The 15,829-nt window shown below is 41.0% G+C and overlaps 1 protein-coding gene across 1 annotated transcript in view; it reads left to right on the forward strand.

Annotated features, from left to right (window-relative positions):
* DCAF13 (DDB1 and CUL4 associated factor 13) overlaps positions 1 to 3,943 on the forward strand; it is a 28,406-nt gene extending 24,463 nt beyond the window's left edge. Inside the window, exons 10-11 of the mRNA XM_086465206.1 lie at positions 2,362 to 2,525; positions 3,367 to 3,943. Coding sequence (XP_086321332.1) covers positions 2,362 to 2,525; positions 3,367 to 3,454 — 252 coding nt within the window. The 3' untranslated portion in view covers positions 3,455 to 3,943. The remainder of the gene's footprint in view (positions 1 to 2,361; positions 2,526 to 3,366) is intronic.
* The last annotated feature ends 11,886 nt before the right edge of the window (positions 3,944 to 15,829 follow it).

Raw genomic sequence — 15,829 nt, forward strand, 5'->3', positions numbered from 1 at the left:
TGCAGTGTTCTAGTCCCTATAAACAAAACCTCTAATCCTGCATCTTCTCTAGCTCAAAACAGAATGGGAGGTAACGTTGTTGCCTTCAGCCGTTTATACTGACCTTTCTAAAATGACTTGCAAGGGAGAGGTTGGAACTCAACGCAGTACTGCAGCCTGCTTTCTTAGCTGTCTGCCGGCTCTCATAACTAGACAGAAACTTGTCATTACTGCAGAATTTTCTTTTACCATCGTGTAGATGAGGGTGCACTTAGCCCAGCCTGGTACACAGGGCGTTGGCATTTGGTACTTGGACAGAAAGTCACCAGCTACGTGCCTTTCTGTGTACCACATTACATGTAAAAATGAAATCGCTCAAACCTCTTAATCTATATTGGTTTTTTAAGTAAGATATCCTGGATGTATCGTTAATTTACAGATTCACCTCTTGTCTGTAGAATCATCAAAGTTATACTAAATTGGCAGCAATTTGCTCTTCTTAAATTAAAGGAAAATCATTGCATTTAATTAAAATAAAAGCTCGTTAATTTGGAATATGTTGGCAGTTTTCTGCGGAGTGGGAACACCTGGGATTTATTGAGAGTGAACCAGCTATTTGGACTGGCTCACTAAAAGGAATTTCAGTAAGGGGGGTGTGTAGTTTTAGTGGGTTAAGAGTGTAAAATTTACTCTTTTGCAATTTGGGAGGTCATGATAAATATAAATATAAGTAAAGCAGAAGGATTTGCTTTTTACAAGTAAGAGGGTGTGGAGAAACAGATTAAGAGCATTACGTATCTCTGATGCCTGCATAAGAATTTTCTGAGGAATGAGCAATTCTGCATCTGGTATCTGGTTTCCTTATTGTCCCAAAGGAAAAACTCCTTTGCCATATGTTTTATTAATATTTGCTTTCAGACCATCAATGGTGTTTCAGACCAAAATTATCTTGAGTATGATAATAATTTTTTCAGAATTCCTGAAATACATTAACAGAAGTCACTTCTAAAAGTGACCTCCAGAGTGGAGAAGAAATAGCCAATTGGTGATTTCAAAGGGGGGGAAAAGGCATGTTTCATAATAATGTAAGGGACATTTATAAATTTCTGTGTGTAATGAAGTTGTTGGTTTTGTTACTGTTGATTTTTTTTTTTTTGTTGGCATCTGAAATGCGGGTTCTGATTTTTCTTGAGAAAATAAGAAATTAGTGAAACTGAGTCATTTGCAAAGCTAAATAAATAGAAGTTGTTTGAACTATTTTGCCTTGATACTTTAGGTGCAGGTAGTGGTGGATGGAATAAACATGGGAGGGCAAAAGACTTGTGCCACTGCTTGTTTGAGAATATGAAGGGTTATAAGATGTCTGAAATATTGGAGTTATAGTGTGTATTTTGGGCAGGAAGACGAGGATAGCATTATCCCCTGTTAATATTTAATATTAACAGATTTTCTGTTTATATGAAATCTCCCTAGACTGAAATGCATCTGAAATTCCCAGAGATCCAAGCAAATCCAAAATATATAGAAACTGACATTCCTCGTGATGCAGTGCACGCTTCAAACAAAAGCACAGCATGCAGAGATTTTTTTCCTTTTGATAAAGAAGCATTAGGACCAAAGGAGACATGCCAAGCTGAAACAGAAAAGTATCCTCTGTAGGTTAGCTGTCAGGGAAAGGCATTTCTCACTTTCAGTGTCATTAATGGTGGCTCAGATGTAATTTTAAACATGGATAAATTTAAAGTCTCTTGTAACAGCAGCTCACGTGTGTTTCATGTGTTTGTGATACTAAGATATTTTTATCTGTGTGATGAAAGTTGGAACTCCCTGTGTGCCATATAGTCAAGGCAATACTTGAAATCTGATATGTGCGCTGTGCTTCCTAATGGATCAAGGTGCTGGGTAAGATTTAGGCCACCTAAAGAGCTGTCTGTCAAGCTGTTCATGAAGACAATTAGTTTTTTAGCATTTGTACTTACACTGGCTGGTGATTAAAATGCCTGCTAATCTTTGTTTCACAGCAAAAATTGATCATCATCAGAGATTAGGAAAGCAGGCAGACTCCGATCAAAGAGGTTTTACTTCAGCTATTTCTATTTTCTCTTTGTCTACAGCACACTAAAATCTGATTTTCAAGGAGTAAGTTCAGTTGCTTGAACTTGGAAACTGTGATGATGTTTTGTGTTTGCGCATCAGGGTATTGCTGAAATTGTAGTTTCTGATACTTAACCTACCCTAATTCTGAAGTTCATATGGTTACAGCCATTTGCTAAGAAGTAAGCTATTTGAATTAGAAGTTAAAATTTTGTTTTGTAGAGAAAATCATGACAATTAAATCCCTGTTCTTCTAAAACATGCTTGTCTGTGTTGTTTTCCCCATAGCTTGCACCACGAGAGAAGGCAGCTATGAATTACAATCAGAAGCTGAAGGAGAAGTTTCAGTATCACCCGAAGATCAGACGCATAGCTCAACACCGTCACTTGCCTAAAAGTATATTTTGCCAAATCAAGGAGCAACGTATCATGAGAGAAGCTCGTCGGCGAAAGTATGTCTTCCTCTTCTGGCTTTGTTTTCTCTTGATCTTAATGCAATGCATCGCTGCAGTGCTGTAGCAGCAATGTATGGGAGTGGTGGAGCTACAGTGTGTGGGAGGGACAAGTGGGAGCTGCTTTTAACGTCTGAATAAATGATCGTGAACTACTGAACGATTAACCTTTGATTATAAAGAAAATGCAGGCAAGTGCCAGTATCAGTGAGGACTGGCTGCTTCCCAAAGGCCACTGAAGAAATGGGAGCAAATACCATGTTGGAAGGAGCCCCAATGCTCTGTTAAGTGTGACATGATGCAGTGTTGCAGTGGACACAGAATGGGCTCTTTGGGCATGTGGAGGTTTTTTGTTTTGTTGTGGTTTGGGTTTTTTTGTTTTGGGTTTTTTTTTTTGTTAATGCCAGACTAGAAGATGAGTGTTTTCTGTCTCCTGGATCATTGCCATATTGGAATTCCTAGGAGCAGAAGGTGGTGTACTTTGCTGTAGCCATTAAATTAACAGTAAAACCAGAAAGTGGTGGGTTTTAGTCATCTTTCTCAGCTGAAAGACACTACAAACTTGAGCAGCAAATCCTGGTGGCATAAAAACCAAGTAAGCTGAGCTCCCAAGAAGAGGTTCACTTTGAAACTTTCCTAAATTAGGAAATTTTAAATTTATTTTTCAAAGGGACAGTTCTCGAAGGAGGAAGTACATGGCTTTTCATTAATAAAAGCAGAGCAATTAGGTTTTTTTGTTTAAATTGCAAGATGTCTCCATTAGTAGGTTGAGGAGGAAGCTAGTATTTGTTAAGTCTTTGTGCTGACTACTGAACTTCATTTTTCTGGATTTTGTTTGTAGGGAACTGAATCGTCGTAAGCACAGCAAACCAGGATCTGTGCCACTTGTGTCAGAGAGGAAGAAACATATTGTGGCAGTAGTGAAATAATTGTTTTCACATGTACAAAATGTCACTGTGAAAGAAAATGTCACTATTGAATGAATCCACTGTGCAAAATTTGATGGACGTTGGTAAGACAGTGTATGGCTCCAGAAATGTGGCTTTTCTTCCAAGTATAGGAATGCTCTGATCTCTCAATTCATCATAAGAATTGGCCCCGTAATCTTTTATTGCCTTTTGCCCAGCTGATGTTACTGGCCCAGCGCTGTGTGTTGCAGTGGAGTTTGACCCTTTTGATATAAGTGGGTAACTGGGTAGTTGGTGGTGGATGTCTGTAGTTCCAATCGTATTCCTTGGTGCTGCTACTACAAGAGAAGGATGAAATAGATTCAGATTTGTCAGAGGCAAAAAGCTTTGTTCCATACAGATTTAGAAAATCAGTTGTCCTTAGCTGTTTTGTGTTGTGTTGTTTGTTTGTTTGTTTGTTTGTTTGGGGTTTTTTTAAACAAATCTAATAAACTGAACAAGTGACCTTAAGGCAATGGACCAGATCTTGATTATTCCAACTGACAAATCTACTGCTTTATAATTATTACAGTACCATATATTTTTTCTTTTATCCAAAAAATGGGATTCTAAGACATCTGCAAATGTATTTATAGTTTTATTCTGTCTTCGTAACTGTTGTTATATGACTGTTGAAGTTGCTAATATTAATAATGACATAGCTGAGTAAATATCTGTTCTCTTTAGCTTATTTAAAACTTTCAAAATCTGCATGAAAGGTGAGCCTTATTATAAGCTTTCTATTTTAAGTTTATATAAGAAAAATAAAAGTTCACTTTTCACAAGGTACGTGTAGCCCAAAGTTATTTTACTGTTTCTCTGGGAAATGCACTGTGTCTCTAAGTGGGATAAACTTAGATTTTTACTGAAGATACTAAGGTGATCAGAAAACTAGGCTGGAATTCAACTAAGTCTTCTAGGCTGAAGGCTTTTCTCACAGAAATATGGGATGTGTAATAACCATAAGCGGTGTTTAACATCTTCCGTACAAAAGGATTTTTTCTAAGCCTTTGGACTACTGTGCAGTCTGTAACTACACTCCCACCCACCCTGAGTTTATGCACAACAAAAATTTACGAACTCTATTCTAATGAACTTTATAGTTCAACTTTTTTCTTTTTAATCTGGAAATAGAGCACCGTGAACATTTGCCTTCATACCGCATCCTGTTAATGTATCTACTGACACTGGCATCCGTATGCATTTCCAGTTCTTACTCTTTCCCTTGTCTCTTCCAGCACTGTACGGGCGAGATTCCTGGATCATCCTGGCAAAATTATGGCTGTTTGGTGATAAGAGGCCATAATGTATCTTTTACTTTCTGGATCACTTACCTTATAGGGTGATGTAGGAAGAGAAGCAGATCTGAAGAGCTGTAAGTAGGATGATGAGAAGCAGCGGAATAGATCAGGGAATAGACCGATGCTGGCTGTGTGCCGGTTGTACTAATACAGTGCACTCTGTGCCAAGTACAGTTTATTTCCTTCCTGAAACACTGAGAAAATTGAGGGAGAATGTTCAGTCCAAAGTATGGCTTGTGACACAGCTGTAGTCAGGGCTTGCACAATTTGCAAAACCAGACTAATCTTCTGGAATGTGATTAAAAATTTTCAGCCTTGTCAGTTTAGCTTGAGTCGATGTAGTTGGTTGATGATTTGTTGAGTCATGATAACCTCTGGTGTGAACAAGCCCTGCCACTTGGCATTTATTAGCTTTGGTGCAGAACTCTGGATGTAACTAGAGAGCTTTCTGTTTTGGGGTTACTTTTGGTTACAGTGTGGTATTGCTGTGGAGCTCTGCTGCGTGAGCCACGTCCAAAGGACCTCTCAGTGTTCAAAGATCTTTGTGCACTATTGCTTTTGGACAGGGCCCTGAGTGGAGCAACTCAAAAGGATCAGGGTTGGCTAAAAATGTTGCTAGAAAGGTTGTAACAGCATGCTGAAAAAAGGGATTTTAATGTTAGGCGGGTGCTCAGAGGCTGGGTGTTTGGATGCTAATTCCTTTTCCAAATTCAATGGGTGTAGTCTCGTACAGAGATCTTAGTCTTGTCATCGAGTGAGGCACTCCTAGCGTTCCAGGGCAGGGTCTGTTGTGCAAAATCAAGTCTTGCTCTGTGTGAGGGACTGTGAGAGTTAAATGTCTCAGACTTTGCAGTCAAGGAGTTCTGTCCCCAGCAACGATGTAGGACGAGTTCTCTGTGGGACGGTGGCTGGCAGAGGAGCAGCCGGCCAGCGTGGGAAGCAGGGCTGTGCCGGGGGATGCGCAGTTCCACGTTCGAGGCGCCGAGCGGGACAGTCCGCCTTGTGTGGGCACAGGTCATGGAAACTTCATTTGAGGAAGGGGCTCACGATGGCCCGAACGGCCCTTCCTGACCAACCCCCAGGAGCGCCTCTGCAGAAGAACAGGGTTCACCAGCCCTCGAGGGGTGCGACGGGCAAGACCGACGGGTGGGACTGGATTAGAAAAGGCACAAACCCCCGAGGCCTCGCGCGTGCCCACTGCCCGGGGGGCCGTGCCTGGCCTCAGCACAGGATCCGAGGGTGGTGGGATCTCTCTCTCTCCCTTTCCTTTCTTTTTCTTATCTCCTTTAAAAAGGTTTTGATAAAACCCACAGCCTACTGTTATGCTTTTCATGCTTAAGTTGCTTCTATCTCAAATAAAACATTCTTAAATTTTAGCTGATCATTTGGTGCCATTTCATCCTAATTTAGCCCAAGGGAATTTTGAAACCATGTGACCCCCTGGTTTGCCCTATCTGGATTGTAACACTATGACTTCTAGAAACATGTTAGTTGTAAAACCAGCGTAGGTGTGGGCTGGGGCTTTCTGGTTGGAAGTCAGTCATTTGGGATTTTGCAGGTGGTGTTTGCAGTCTGTCTGTTCAGAGGATCCCTGGCCGTGGATTTGTACACTGTTGGTTGGGCTCTAGCTGCTGTTGATTGGTCCCTTTTGGAAACCCTTGCAGTTGGTCTCCAATGCTTCTTGTGACCATCCACCAAAAATACATAATGCCACAATACCCAGAGAAGGGTTTTAAAACTTTTATTTAAATGTAGTAGTTGCCAAGTGGTAGCTTTGCTTGCAAGAAGTGCTCATACAAGTCTCTCACAGGCCATCACTGAAATGGTTTAGAAACTACATTAAAGGAGCTGGAGCTCTTAATTATTTTTAATTTCATGGTGGGTTTTTTTATTTGTTTTTTCCTTCAGTGATTTGAGAGGTATAATTAGGCCTCATGTTAAAGACCTTAAAGGAGTTACCTAGATTTATCAAAGTCATTATATGCAAAAAGAATATGTATACATGCATCTGCATGTATGTGTACCCAAGTGTGTGTAGAATAAAATCCTTAGCATCACATAAGATACTGAAAATACAGGGAAACTCTTGATCATTGCCTTCAGAATTTTGGTGTGGTGGCTTGAGGGGAGGAAAAAAAAAAAAAGAAAAACCAGGAGCTGATGGACTAATTTCTAAACCAAATGCAGTGCCTATATACCTGCTGATTAAAAAAAAGATAGTGTCTGTATATATTCTTTCTTTGGGAAGATATTTAAAGACCATTTTGAAAGCATAATAACTTCTTTGATACAGAAATATTTAAATCGGTATTCGTAGTCTTGGTGAATTTTAGCTGTTTGATGATAAAGCATCTATGGAATCATCAACATTTTATTCCTGTTTTATCATAGCCAGGCTCTGTAATGATACAGATATTTGAATAAAATAATTTCCTGTACTGTGTGTGTATTCTAGATATCTAAACAAGCTAAACTGCCACTCGGGTTTCTGAGGTGTATATGGAAACAGAAGAACTAAAGAAATTGTACAGGAGTGTTTTTTCTTGTGTCCATGTGGGTATTCACTTTGTTCCCGGGAGCAGAATCCCCTGGCTGTCAGGGCTGGGGGAATTTTTCCCCTCGCAGTGCAAAGGATCCAAGGCTGCTGTGACTCCGAACCCCCAAGCCCGTGAGGGTGCAGCCCAGTACCGGTGCGTGCCCCTGCAAACAGTAAGCACGCGGCCAGCCACGAAGCGACGTGGGGGGAGCAGTGCCTTTGCTGGCACCTGTGTAAGTGCCCGCCGTGCTCGGGTGCTGCAGCTCCCCCGTCTTCCCCCCTCCATGCTCCCGCTGGCCAGGACTGAGGCTCCCTGTGGGTGTGTGCCCGGCCGCAGCACGGCTCTTGGGTAGCTGCTGCAAGACGGCCCGGGCGGTGACTGGCATTCAGCCCCTCTCTCCCAGTTGGTGGCCCCTAGACCCTCAGCTCCCTCAGATACGGGGTCCTGCTCCAGCGGCTCATGTTTGTGCCTATTGTCCCCCTCCAGGGGCTAGTCCCACTTGAAGTTTGCTGGCATTGACGCGTACGTGCGCACAAGACCAGTTAGGAGTAGGGTGCAGTAAGTAAATCAGACAGAGTGCAGCGATGGAGCGCGAGGCTCATGCACTGAAACGTAATCTGTAAGCTGTCTATGTGGGACTGGCCCCCTTTATCCTCTTTGTCCTTGGTTTTTCTATGCTTGCTTCTCTCCAGTCTGCCTTACTCCCTCCCTTTACACACCCTTGGTGCTTCTCTTAAACATCCCATAGTGAGTTTTGCATGTTGCAAAAATCTCGTGATAAATTTTACACAGTCCCCAAATTCTCTGTTCTGTCTGTAAATTCTCATCTCCCTTACATCGCTTTAGGTAATCCCTCCACTTGCCTGGCTTTCTAGGGAGTGTTAGTGGGTTTTGCACCAGGAGCAGTGGTCCAAATGATTCTCCTCTGATGGTTTTAGGACCAGTGAGTCAGTGTGCTTGGTTTTCACCAATTATTCTTCTGATCCTTGCCGTGGCTTTGTGTTTGATTTGCTTAGCCTTCAGTCAGGTAACCTAACGTGCTCTGTTATATGACAATATCCCTGCAGTGCCTTCTGATCCTGGTTACTGGATCAAGAATGTGGCAGATGGAGTAGCATCCTGCTTAACCTTAAATGTCTACAGTACAGGCACAGTGAACAGCTTTGTGGACTTGATCTTGCGCTATACTCACAGTTATATACTTATTTTAAGGGACATTTCTCCCAAACTTCAGACATTTACATTAAGATTTAAAACTTTGTTGTATTTTATAATTAACATTGTGATATGAAAGGCAGATATTCATCTGTCTAGGTTTGAACAGAATCGCACACAGAGGCGATGAGGTTTAAGATCAAACCAGCAACAGCTGAACGCCTTCTGGAAGTTCTGGTCTGCTATTTGACATCACAAAACTCTGAAAATTATTGAAGATAGATGAATGAGGTTCTGTAACTGAGGACAAAGGAATTTCTGCGGATAATAGTTTATGAGAAACTTGAAGGGCTCAGTGTTATACTAGAGAAAGATGGAAAGGCATTTGAAGAAGAGGGACTTTAATTAGAAAGAAAAGACTGTGATGTGCTCACCTAGGACTTCTGGGGCTTTAGAAGGTATGTGAAGAATTCTAGGACAAAATCAAAGATCATAGTTCAAATGCCACCAACTAAAAACTGCTGAAAGTGTCATTCGTTACTGTATTAAAAAAAATACACACTTCCTCAGAGTTGAAGATCATGTTCTTTTTATGCAGTTTGAAACTAACTTAAGGACTTATTTTCAAAGGTGATGAGTAATGATTGTTATACTGACTTTAAGCGGAGCTGCTGTTTTTCAGTGCCTTGAAAGTTTGATCTGGGAGCGCTGTGGGGTTTAGGATATGAAGTGGAAGATCTTGGATTTTTAAGTTTTTCTTGTATTAGTAAGTGTTAGCATACTTAGTGATTTCATTTTGTCCAAGTGTGGAGCAGATTCAGCAGATGCAAACGATGTGTTCTCAGTGGGTAGACAGATATGATCAGGAGTTTATAGCGTGTTGCATCATGTTTTCTACTTTTAGGGCTTGTGTGGGCAAAACCAAAGATCTTTCAGCAGACAAAGGAGCATTGCTGATTATTAAGAAGATAAATGGATGGAGACGGTATTTTGACTGCCATTGTAAAAATGTGATTGAGACCCACAATATGATAGAAACCCACAGATTTAATATAGATTTAGTAGACATGCTGCACTCACATATTTATTACAAGACTGACATCCAAGCCTCTAATTTGTGTTCAAGCAGAGTGGAATTATTTGAAGATGTGACTTTTTTCTAAGGGCCTTGTTGTAGAACAAGACAATTTTTTCCGGCAATCTGAAAAATGCCCTTAATTTACAGAACGGTGTGTAAGAGCTGTCATGAGGTAAGGTACAAGTGAACAGTGGGAGGTAGCAAGGGATGGGGGGTCTGTTACATCTGCTGGGAGAGGCCGTTGCGTCAAACAGCTGCACGAGACAAGTGCAGTAGTTCCTGATTGATAGAGCCGAACCTTATCGACAGCTGCAGAGTCTCAGTCTGAGCGCTCCTGCTTTCACTCTCTGGGGCAAACACCCCTGGGTAGCTAGGCAGCAGCATTCGGTTGTTACTCGTGTCCAGCTCACTCTGTCCTGCCAGAACAGCTGTTTGCTGGTTTTCTGCACTTTGAGATCCAGAGTAGCGATTGAATAGTACCTGAGGATGAAAGCACTTCTTCGTATTTGTAAAATAAGTTTTGTCAGAGGATTACAGAATTTCCAGCTTTATGTTCTCTTCTGTTTTTGTTCTCTTCACAATCTTGCTTCCCTAAATAGTGCCTCAGAAATTCTTGCTTTCTTTATGGTTATTGTTGACCTGGCTCTATCACTTAGGTTTTGCTAACCAGAAGACAGAAATACTTCTTCCTTGCGGTTATTTCTACCATATAGTATTATCTGGTGGAAGATTACCTTGAATCCCTCCAAAAATGAGGATCGTTAAGCTCCAGAAGACCTATGGTTGCTTTAATCATTTGCAGGTGCCTGCGAACTTTCGCTATGGTGTCCGTTACAGAGTTTGGGATGTATTAGGAGAAAGGAAACCTGGTCTCAAAAATGCTTGGGAGATGAGAAGAGAGGCGAGCCAAAGGGAAAGGATTATAACCAGAATCTATCAAGGTTTTGCAAACTGGCCAAGGGGTGGGGTTTGGCATGGCAGGAATCGGGGGAGCTGCAAGGCACAGATGGAAAAGGAAGGAGCGTGTCAGCAGTTTTCTCACTCAGTTCGAGTAAAGACGATAGGGGAAAATCAATCTCTCTTACGCTATAAGAATGTAAGGCAAAATATCTAAAATGCCAACTTTTTTTTTTTTTTTCCCCACAAATGGGATAATCCAGCATTTAAGTCTGAAGGCAAAAGATTCATTGGCTCAGCTGGATATCTAAAGGTATCATATTTATAGACCAGCTATTTCAGGAATGGAGCCTGTGTTCTTTTGCATCACTTAAGGCAAAATATAACCTTGGCAAACAAAACCACTGGCAATATTTGCAGTTGCGTCATTCTCAAGTGAGTATTTAACATCAGAAAACGTTAGGACATTCCTGATAAGCCACTGTTTTTACATAATCGTGTCAGTTATGGCTGTCCAGGGGCTGCAGTACAGTATCTTGAATAGAATATGGTTGCTATCACAAGTTAAAGCAGCATGGAGTAGGTAACTGGATTATGATATTGATGTCAAACTCTGGAATAAACTTAATACAGTAATTGGGTGTCTAAATGTGATTTGAAACTAAGGTTTAATCAGAATGGTTTTCTTTTTCCCCAGGAATAAAAAGAATAAAAACTGGAATCTGGCTCAGTGACAATTCTTTAAATTATGGACAATGCGTAGTAATTTGCTTCGAAAGACAAATACCTTTATGGGTTTTGTGCCTTACTCTGTGGAGAGTCTTTTATGTGAACTGCCTTAGAGATTTCGACTGAGCTCTGTACATTGAAGGAATGTCATCGTGAATTTTGGACCAAGTCAAAATTCGATTGGGTAGTCACGCTAAGCGCTGCATTTATGGTGGCAGACACAGAAAAATGTGGCAGAACAGATCAGAACTAAACACTCAAAAAGAACTCTCAAAAAGAGTTTTGTTAAAATGTTTAGCAACCAAAGGCTTTATTCACAAGATGGGAAGAGCTGAAATCGGGTGCAGCGGGGTGCTAACCTAACTTGTTAAGTCTTTCAGCAAGAGGTATCTGAAGGAAGAAACTGCAGATCAGTCAGGTTCTCATTTTACCCATCTGTCCTAATTCGACCCACTTCCCATGTCCTCAGAAACGTAAGAGTCCAGCTGCCTTTACGCTGTAATGTCGGAAGCCACTGCCTTCGCACTTTCCCAAATTTTCTTGCAAAACTGCTGCTTCAATGAATACTCTGCTGAAAATGTCCCTCTGGTTTGCTCAGCTCTGGGGGCGCCAGAGTTCGTGCGTCTTGGGCCACGATGTAAGGGTGTGCCCAGTCCAAGAACAGGGCCTGCTTTATGCTGTGCAGCCACGTCTCTCTGAGTAACCAAGGGGAATACGAATGCTGAAAGCAGTTTTCCATCCATGCCTTCCTGACCCGCGGGTATATGTTTAATGCATAGCTACAAAAGACTCCTAGCTTGTCGTGGAGGGCGTTAGATTTCCCTGCTGGAGGCCAGCCACGGAAAAGCAAGGCTTTCCACTTGAGTCATTTACTCACAGGTGCAATCATGCAAAAGTTGCTGTTTTAGTAAGTGAGCTAATAACACTTCTCAAGACTTCCCTCTTATGGAGCAATACGATCATCTGAGGTCACGCTGGTTTTCACCACCTTTGTGTTTTGACTTTCTGATTTCAGGACATCTTATTCAGTTCTGACAGTTCTTTAGTGGCATGTTTTTATCAGTGTCTCCAGGAGGCAGGTACCATCAGCTATTTCCAGACCTACACATGCGTGACCTGACCGCAGAATATCACTGTATTGAAGATCTGTTACCTTGAAAATATGGTAAATTCAGTATTAGCTCCAAACTAACTGGTTAGAGATCTTGGCTTATCTGGTCTCTTAATGAAAACTGCAAGATTTTCTGGGTGTTATATAGGGTCACTGAAAAATTTCAAGAGATCCTCTTGAAAGCTTTCTGAAAGTCAACACAATCTAGGTATGCTTGGTGTGTGCTGTGTGTTGCTGGTGTGCATTGATTGTTCAGTGACAGTGCACAGCCTGAAAATTTGGTCAGACTGACAAAAGTAATCTGTTCTTCTTAAAGTACCTGAAGATGCAGTGATGTGGCAAAGCCAATTCAGCGTAAGTATATAGAATAAATTTCTGGAGAGGATTGTGATGCTATCTCACTTTTGCAGTCACTAGAAGAGTCTTTCAGGTAGGTTTTTGAAGGTTTTTCTTCTACATTCTTCTATAGTGGACTCATTCTCTTATGCCCAGTTCAAAATTTTGAGCATCGTTTTGTGTTCCTTTTTGCTGCCTTTGACCAGAACTGATCTGTTTTACCCTACACTGTGCCTTCTCGTTCTTCATTTTTAAGCTACTTTCAGCTTAATGCAGGACGATTTTCTCACAGCCAAATAAGCCATGTCTTATTTGAATTATCCAAACTGTTTTGTTTTTTTTTTTTCAGGTGACAGGGCAGTTTCAGTATATAGTGAAAGTCTCCTCTCCTCTTTAATTTCTTTTTTTGGATGATAATATTTCCTCATTTGTTTTTTATTAATTAATTCTAGCTATGATTAAAATCACCTGCAAGCTCTTTGTGGTTGGAAGACAATTGTCAGGAGCCCCCTTTTTGCTGCCTGCCAAAGTGATGGTCTTTTCTACGTAACCATTCAGTCCCTTTTTCCATTTTTAATGGCACTATGGCCTGAGCATTTGGGACGTTGTGCTTTGCTGGTCCCTTTCTGGTGATGCCACCCCGTAGCATTGCAGTGACCCACCCCTCCTTTTTCTAGCCTTTTAAAACTACCAGAAAATTCTTACTTCTACTAGTGCATTTTACTGAAGATCCTCAAAATTTGTTTATGTGAAAGCTGAAAATTATGCCTCTCTGTGGAAAACTTGTCTAAGAACTGATGTTTAAATTCCATATATTTAAGTGGTGATTTTCTTACTTGCTTCTGCTGCAAGTATTTGCTTTAAATTTATTTTCATGATGGCGGCACTTATGTTGTGCTCACTGTCAGCACATACAACTTACATGCCCAAACAGTCAGAGGAACAAACAAAAATTTCTGCAGTTTAAAACCTGGTATGCCTGTGGTTTTGTTACAGCCAGTCTGATATTGTTTTGTGGGCAGGAGAGCATGTTCTTGCCGCCAATGGATGATTGTTATCAAAGTTGGGTGAGCTCTTCATCGGCGCTGCTGTGTGAACAAATTCCATGTACCCAAGTCATGTTCGGTCCATAATTAGTTGTCCCTACTCTCCCATTCATGCCTAGCCATGACAGCGAGGGTGTGCTGCTGCTAATGAGGTTCTGTAAGACGTTTTAGAAAGCAGTTTTGTAGCGTGGTAGCACTTTGAGGGTTTTCATCCTCGCGTACTCTCTTGAACTGTGTACCTGCTCCTTTGCTGTTAATTGGTTTCTTGTCTGTCTCACAGGGCTCTTTACATGGTGTCACTCACAATCAGTGCAAGTCTCTCTTTCCCTCCAGCTGGGGAACCTGAGTAGTTCATGATTTTATTATTGTTCTTCAATTTGATACAATCTGTTCCTGACCATCTGTACCCACTCATGCTGAGAATATCAATACTGTAATTTTCCATCTCCCTCATAACTTGAGCTGGTTTTTCCAGCTTGCAGCATTGTATGTACATGCCAGAATCTTATACATAACGTGGAGTGAGTCTGGAGCAGCAGCTACTTCAAGGTTCGAGCTCCTTGCTGAGGCAGGATTGGACTGATGCTTGTTGCACAGATTCATTTGGGACTATCCACTAATCCAAGGAACTGAGATGGAAATTGTCATGGAGACCAAGTGAAGGCTTAGCCAGTAATATTTTTAAAGAGGAAGGTGGTCAGCCTTGCATCCAGCTCCCACGCTTGAACAATTGAGAGAGAAATTTCTGTCTGGCCTCTATCTTTGATGTACCCAGCCTTGGTAGACCTGTCGGGAGTTTACATAATCCTGCTGACATAACTCTGGATCAGAGTCTCCTAAGCAACCCAAAGCAGCAAGGTACCAGTTTCAGAAATGGGGAAAAATGTGGGTTTGCCTCTGTGTGTGGGGTGTGTGTGCACGCGTGTGTGTGTACTCTGTGTAATTCTGGCAATTTGTAATCTAGTATACTCAGAATTAAGCAGGTTAATTTAGCTTTTCCTCTATTTGTTCATATCTGGTGCTTAGAGGATTTTGAAAATCCTATTCTCAGCCATCAGCTAATTTCATTTACATAGAAAATACTACAACTGTTACGTTGTCTGGTGGACTATTTCATTATTGTTTTTTGAAATGCTTTTTTCTTCACATAATGTCTTGAAGTAAAACGCTTCTAAATGGCATGTGATTAGAAATCTTATAAAATATGTCCTTTCAGTGTTTAGCTAATCCTTCAGGTCCTGCAGACTCCTACATTTGTGTGTGTGCGTGAGAGAGAGAGAGAATATGAGGGAAAATAAAGATACATAATGGATTATAACAAGAGGTTTCAGTGATGTGGTAAATCATGGGAGTGAAGTTCAGAGAGTTTATGGTCCAGTTACTAGAAACTCTCAATAGAATTATGTTTCTATAAATCAAAATTTGTCTGTTCCTTGTTTTCTATATGTGGTTCTGACTCATGAGTCTATGCCCTGTAGAAATTTCTATTCCTTCTTGAGTCATGCAAATGTTGCCTCCTATCACCTCAGATCTTGCTTTCTCCAGTGATTAGCTCTGTTGCACCCTACTCTGTAGTCATGTATTTTTTACTTCACGTAACATCACCATTTTGGAAAAAAAAAAAAACAAATTGTATTGATTTTTCTTCTTTTTCAAAAATAGTGTAGAATTCATTGTACCAGAATTTGAGAAGTACAAGAGGCCATCAGTATATACATGATGTAGAACCCGTAAGGAAAAAAAGTTAATGTAAACACAAACAGCATACTTTATGCTACTTCCTTCGTGGTACCTTCATCCTCCTTCTGAGAGGATGAAGGGCTGAACGCAGCAAAACATCATTGATAAGCCCATGTGGAGATCATCAGAGAGACAACATATTCCTCCCTATGAAGGGTTTAGTCAGATAGCGAACAGGTTTACCTTTTTCTCTTTAAGCTATTCTATGAAAGAGCAAAGCAAAGCTGAGACGTCTTTGCATATGCTTCTCATCCTGTCTACTGATACAGAAAAAAAAAAAAAGACATAAAGCAGTGAAGTTAAATAGTTGCTGGTTACGAAATCATGGACAGTAACAGTGTAGACTTCAGGGCAATAGCAGATGAATATGTAAAAGCCTAAGATGCTACATCAGGTGGACAACATCACAGGAGGCAACTTTCTGACT

The sequence above is a fragment of the Leptosomus discolor genome, chromosome 5 (genome assembly GCF_034619465.1).
Source record: "Leptosomus discolor isolate bLepDis1 chromosome 5, bLepDis1.hap2, whole genome shotgun sequence".
Taxonomy (NCBI): Eukaryota; Metazoa; Chordata; class Aves; order Leptosomiformes; family Leptosomidae; genus Leptosomus; species Leptosomus discolor.